Raw genomic sequence first — 7242 nt, forward strand, 5'->3', positions numbered from 1 at the left:
TCTAATATTTAGGGCCAATTTACACAGACAAAACGGTAAGTGGAAACAAAAATAATCTATGTCACTATGTTATTTCTTATGACCATTTACACAAAATGCAGAGCAGACTGGGGTTGAGAGAAAAATCTGCTAAGGAAAGATTCTACGTGTAAAAAGCATGCACTTACCATTACCACTCGTCTGTGTAAAGACAAATTTATGTACGTGCACATAATCATAATTAGTATTTATATTTTCAGTATAATGTATTGTAGTTAGGATTTTTGTTTGTGAACTTTTTGTTTTTATACACGACCTTGCAGAAAAACAACTGCTAGTTGAGCCAAGTTTTCGTGTTTAAATAAAGCCTATTATTATCATCTTTCTTGAATTTTAATCAATTCAACATTTTTATTATTTTACATATTGAATATTTACGAATTATATTTTAACTGTGTTGTTATAATATGACTATTGGTGTTCAAAACTGACTGAATGACAAATTTGGAGATCAGATCCCAAAATAAATGACAAATCTAATTACATTGTTATTAGCGGTTAACATTTAAAAAATTAAATTAAATCAATAAGGCAACTTCAATGGTCTGGAAACAAAACAAATGACTGCTCCGTGTCGATGTGTTTGATTTCACAAAACTAACCTTTTATTTTCTTGCTGTACATTAATATTTGTATTTATTATTATCCTAAATTTAAAGATATATTGTCCCCCTAAAAAAATATTTTTTTAAATTTTTTTGTTGAATATGTTATTTTAATGTCACATAATAGTTATTCACTCTCACAAAAAATTGGGTCTGAAAAAAATTTATTTACCTGAGAAAAATGTAATTTAAAGCAAAAAATGGTCAAATTGAAGACAATGAGTTTTTGGATAATTTAACTGTTTATTTTGTCTTTTTATAGGTGAAATAATTTTTTTCCCCCGTTTTTTTTCTTATGGAAGTGAACAACTTCATTAAAACTGCAAAATGGCCTATTCAAAGTCCGATTTTAAAAATCTTTATTTTTCATGATTTTGGGGGACAATACATCTTTAAGTATTGTATCATGTTTTTTGCACAAAAATTGAACTTGAGTTGAAATAAGTTTCAATTTTTGTAGTTTCTTACCTTTCACTTAGTAATGAATGGCCTGCTTTCATTGTGTCATTTAGTAACCAGGCAAGTCCAGTCATCCAGAAATGACGTTCATCTGCATTTGAAGCTGATATTTAGAAATATTAAATATTATATTAACAATAATCATAAACAATCAGTGTCACAAAAACCGACTATAAATGAGTCGATCGATCATTACGCATCAGAGGTAATTCTCTATGCAAGAAATTTAGTAAATGCTCCATTTTGTTATTAAAGATTTTATTGTTTAAGTCATACTGTCTCAGTATAATAATATTGTATGTTATTATTGTTGATGGATTGTTATTATTGTTGATATGGACTTGTTCTAAAACAAAAATTGAATTTAAATTGAAAATAATCCATATCACAGATGAGTTTCTAAAGCAAAATACTATTATTTGCCATAGTTCCAGGGAATCTTGGGTATTCATCCTTTTTCAAGCAGGATGTGATTTCTGAGGTGTATCAAAATCATGATTTATTGGTGAATGTATGTTATTAATTAATACCTTTTTTACATTTTTTACATTAAACAGTTTTGACCAAACCCCCTAAAACAACCTAATGTTGTGCTTGCTCAATACAAAAACATGTTTAATAAATCTGGGCTGCATTTTCATTACAGTAACAGAAGTGCTTAATAAATTATATTAAAGAATGCTGTTTTATTAATACTACCACTGCAATGGTAATTTGAAGAAGGGGATTTCCCAAAGAATTTCTTGCTGGTGAAAAATCACATGTCTTTTAAAAATTGTATTGGTGAACAGAAATGCAGAATAGTACAATTTGAATTGCAATTGTACTAACAATGAAAACCAATTTTTAGGTTAGGAAATTTTATTAACTCTTTTGAAAACCTACACTAGATATGTCTACAGGTATGAATTAAAATAAAATGTACTGTAAAAGCATCTATGTGTTCTTGTTAGGAATTACTGTAATTTATGGGCAAATTATCTACAATTAAAATTAGATTTTTCAAGCATCATATACTAGATAACAAAGGAAAATTTGAGGAATTCCACTATGCAGTATTATGTAGAAAATATTAAAATATAATATAAAAATAATTAAGAACAATTAAATTAAATACCAGGTTAAAGGGCTACTATTACATCTTGGTAAGATAGACATCATGTACATTTCAGGTACAGTAGGTGTATTGCAACAAAACATAGTAGAATTGACTCACTTCATTTAAATCTGATTGGATGGCAATGAAATATTCTTCGCTGATCTTTGATATTTACTTTAATTTAAATAATTAAATTGTAATCCAATAATTAAATTAAATTTCAAATTAATTGAAAATTGTTTTTAACTACTATAAATAGCAATTAATTATAGTTTGCAGTGAGAAACTGTGTCTGGTCTAAATTTTGTATTAAACATTGATTGTACACCAAGACATTTTCAATCATAATAATATTTCCTTTTGGAACTATAATACAGTATAGAAATGATTGTTTATGAGTGGAATGGAACAAATATCAAAGGTGAAGTTCTATTTTCATGTGGATCTTAAGAGCAAAGCATTGTTGTTATTAGGGACGTTGCATTGTCCAATCTTACACTGACAAATATATATATATAAATACATCACAATATGAGCGTAAAAATATGACGCACAATCGTCCAATAAATTAACGTTTATTAGCCATGTGATTATTGTAACAATTGTTTGTCAATTTTTTATTTTTATACAATCAGAAGAAAAAATTAATTATAATTACCAGCCAATGAAATACTTTTCAGCCTGAACTCTGACCCGTAATATATCACAAAACATAGATTACGATCGATCTTGCGTGCTTCTTCTGACCATTTCTCAAAGTCTCTGGAATTTTTCCCTGGTCGGACTTCTTTGATTTCACTAATATCAACTAAAAAGAATGTAATGTAAATTGTCATTTTTCATATTATTAAAATGAACTAAAATATATTAATAATAAAATTAAATATAAATCTAGAGTATTTTCATTTTAGTCTTGTTTATAACCTAGTTTTCATGAATAAATGTGACTTTACAATTGTAAAATACTGTATACTGTCAAACTGCCCACTAGCAGTTATTTACCCTAATATCTTCATACAAAACAATACATTCTGAGAAAATAAATTTTTATTTGAAGAACCACATCCATCAGGTAAAACAGAAAAGACCCAACCCATCCGATGCACTTATGTTTTTGAAGTTTGAGCAGAAAATGTTTGTTTAAAGAACCACATCCATCAGGTAACACAGAAAACACATTCACTTTTGCAAGACCCAACCCATCCGATGCAAGTTTGAGAGGAAGATGTTTCTTTATTGCTTTTTAGTGTTTTTAATCTTGTTGAAGTTGACTCTGCACTTAGTTTTATTATCATTTTAACTTCAAATGGCACACTGCTGACTTTCTTCACACCCTCCCGGTATTTACTTTTCTTGCCATCATTTATATTATTTAATTAATATTATTGAATTGAGATAAAAGTACAAAAACTAGTAAACCTGGTATACTGTATAACATGTTCACTTCCTGTTTCCTAAAGGCCAAACTACAAAGATAATACAGTGTCTATGAACACAATAGATTAAATGCTATATTAAACGCAGTACTGTTTTTTCTTGCATTTGGAATTTTTTTTTTTTAATGTATTTTCATAATGTATTTTAGGAGGTACTCTGTAATGAAAAATAATTTTCTCTCCATTATTTTATTAGTACAGTACTACTGTATGCAATTATGTGTTGCTATACTATGGAGGACATATCTAAATTATTCTTCAATGGTTATACTTTACACATTGATATGAAGACACCATTAATAAATACTACATCAGATACATAATGCACTATCGTCATCATTAGCTAAATAAATTATCTAAAAAAAACATGTCTGTGTTGCACTAAAACATTCTTTTCAGTATGTCAGTGTAAAAACTGTGTGTCAATAGCTGAAATGTCAGCCAATTCTCTAAATTTCAGATGGTTAGAAACAAAATGCATGGAAGATAACATGTAAAGAATAAATTTCCAATGTATTCGAAGAGTAAAAATTGCGCTACGTCTTTATTATTTTCTACTGCAATAGCCGCGATTTAATTTTTATCACGCATGATGAGAGAGTGCTCATCAACATTTCCTGAGCTCTGATTTGTAGAGATTTTTTTGTTTTGTATAAACTGTTTGAAATACCAATTTCACCGAAGTGAAAAAGTCACAGGATTAAAATTTGTCACGGAAAGCCCATGTGGAAGATGGAAATATAAAAACACATGTACAGTATAAACTATTAAAAGATGTATTGTTCCCCCAAAAACATTAAAAATGTAAAATGAATAAAATCAGACTTTGAATTGGCCATTTTATAGTTCCTTGGGAAAAAAACTGAAAACAAGTTAATGTTTTCAGTTAAAATGACAAAATAAATGGTTAAATTCAACCAAAAACTGGCAGCCAATTTGACTTTTTTAAATGCATAAAATTACAGTTTTTTCAACTATTATGTGACATTTAAATTGCATATGCAACAACAAAAATTATTTTTTCAGGTGGACATACAGTACATCTTTAATCCTTAATTAAATTAAATATTAATTAATACATTGACTAGTGAAAACAGGTTTAATACATTTGAAAACTGAATTGGAACCAAATTCAATGGATAAAAAGTCTGTCAGTGTCAGATGGTGTCTATTACTCAATGGAACTTATTTCATCAAAGCTACAGGATTTACATTAATTAGCTAGAATACAGATCATACTAGACAGATATAGATTTGAACAGTACAAATTATACACTTTCTTTTTAATGATATTTGATTAATAGCAAAATCAAAACAGAAAGTAATCATTTATTGATACAAACTTTAACATTTAGAAAGAGGAAGAAAAGAACTTCCGTATACAATCAACCTTGGAAACAGTACTGTACCATATTATTACTGCCTGTTAGTATTGTAGTTTTTTTCACATGCTGCAACATATCAACTATAGTGTAACTAGACAATATTATTCAAATGTCTGTTTATTTGAAGGTAATAGCCAGCCTGTACCATATGGTTTAGATCTTTATTCTTTAGAGTCTGTATACAATACATACAGCAGCACACCCAGAGAATTTTTAAACTTTCACGAATCAACAGTAGTCAGTTGTTACGAAAACCGAACGCCACTGGAAAAAAGAAAACTAAATTTCTTGAATAAACGCAACATGCATTTGTAGTAGATGATACATGATCTACAATTTATCACAAATTCTGTGACAATTATTTACTCTATTTTATCACTTGATGTTATTTTGTTGCATTTTTTCATATTTCATGTTATTGTTACCATTTACAGTTACACTGAAAAAAATGAACGCCTCCCTTGAATAAATGCCTCTCACAAATAAACGGCCAATTCAGGGGCACAACCAGCGATGAAATCAGGGAAGGTCAACCAGTAATGAGTGTTTTGTGAGCGAAGTGAGCAACATTTGACTGGGGGACAGGGGGCCACCATGGGCCCTCGGTCTGTTGAGAGGGCATCGGCCCTAGAAGCTTTGCCTTCTAGAGAAATCTAGAGATCATTTCAATCAGTTTACGGGCGCATAAATGGCAATGTTAACACTAATATTAACTATGCAACAAAAAACAACTCTCATTTTACAGAACTTTTTATATTCCTGCCTTTCTGGCTTGTTTGTTGTTTGGATAGAGAGGGTTGTAAAGCCAACATCAGTTGCTGGCCATAGACTTTGATCTGATTCACCCAAAAAAAACCCCAATTAGCAGGATGCACTGCAGTGTCAATTCATCTCTGTCATCATACACACAATCAGAACAGACACCAATATTTACATTACTGACAACATTTAATTAAATTTAGTTTAAATCTCTCATAATACGTTTCCATCAATTTTCATTTCATAATTTGGCAGCTAATTAAAACAAAATGAACACATGATTTCACATGGTCTTCCTATTATTGTACTATCAATTCAATTTAATATATAATTACGATGAAAAAACATACTGTACTGTGTACTAAAACTGTAAACTAAACCTCCAACCAATACAGTGTTATACCTACAGTTTTATTTATGTGATTTGAATCAACTTTCCATTCGAAAAAAAAATCTATAAATTATAATCAATAAATTATAACCGCAGATGGCTTAAATATCGTAAATTCGCTTGATTGTGACATTTATTCTTTTAATGCAGAAAAATACACATTATACATAACAAATTCAGAAAATGTGGAAAACAGGGAGCCTTAATGTTATGCTGGGAGACGAGTCTAAAATATGGCGAGTCTCCTGGCCAAAACAGGAGTATTGGCATGTAGACTATATCCGTGTCAGTAATGTAACTGTACAAAGCAAAGTATTATGTAATTATCTGATTAATGTGATTGTTAATACTGTATACAAATGCATTGGGGCAAACCATTGGCTAGCAAGCTATTTTTTTTGCTCTCATTTTTAATACTGTAGCCTACAAAACATTTATATTCCATGTGAGCATTGGCATAGAATTATTCATTCTCCTATAGGTTTTATAAACTATTCATTTTACAACTGAAAGTCTACTAGACCTATAACAGTCAGTTGGATTGTAAAGCAAAAGATCAATTACATACTGTATTTACTTACTATATCCTTCAACACGACCCATCTGGCGCCGCCAAATCAGTCGTCTTGTCTCCATAACTACTTCAAAAGTTCTTTTTTCGGGCCGTCTCTTTTGGAAGAACTTTGTCATCACTTTGCCCATAATAAACTCTTTCTTGATGTACTGAATGTTCTCTGGTTTCCCATCAAGTCTTGGTGAACACTTTACAGTGTTTCCCACTACTATCACCGAATCTGTAGTAGCACCGTTATAGCTAGCCATCTTTATATTTTTCTTCCAAGATAATACCAAAGTTAATCTGTAATGATAAAATAAAATATTGTTTATTTGTTATCACTAGACAAATTAGGTGATCTACAGTATGTACTGCTACAGCTTTATTTTAAAAAGAGCAGGTCACCACAAAGAGGAAATTTCTGCACAACAAATCAGCTAATCAGACATGCCATTTTTAAATCACACATCTACTCTGTTGCACAACACTGAGTTGTAGTTTTCGTACTAACCT

At 30.0% G+C, this 7242-nt stretch overlaps 1 protein-coding gene across 2 annotated transcripts in view; it reads right to left on the reverse strand.

The window, feature by feature from the left end:
• Nucleotides 1-7028, reverse strand: part of LOC144850804 (1-phosphatidylinositol 4,5-bisphosphate phosphodiesterase gamma-1-like) — a 48177-nt gene extending 41149 nt beyond the window's left edge. For both annotated transcript variants that reach the window (XM_078708252.1, XM_078708253.1), the window contains exons 1-3: nt 6755-7028; nt 2861-3010; nt 1113-1206 (exon numbers count right to left, since the gene is read on the reverse strand). In XM_078708252.1, coding sequence (XP_078564378.1) covers nt 1113-1206; nt 2861-3010; nt 6755-6995 — 485 coding nt within the window. In that variant the 5' untranslated portion in view covers nt 6996-7028. The remainder of the gene's footprint in view (nt 1-1112; nt 1207-2860; nt 3011-6754) is intronic.
• Nucleotides 7029-7242: the final 214 nt, after the last annotated feature.

Source organism: Antedon bifida, chromosome 8 (assembly GCF_963402885.1).
Source record: "Antedon bifida chromosome 8, ecAntBifi1.1, whole genome shotgun sequence".
NCBI lineage: Eukaryota > Metazoa > Echinodermata > Crinoidea > Comatulida > Antedonidae > Antedon > Antedon bifida.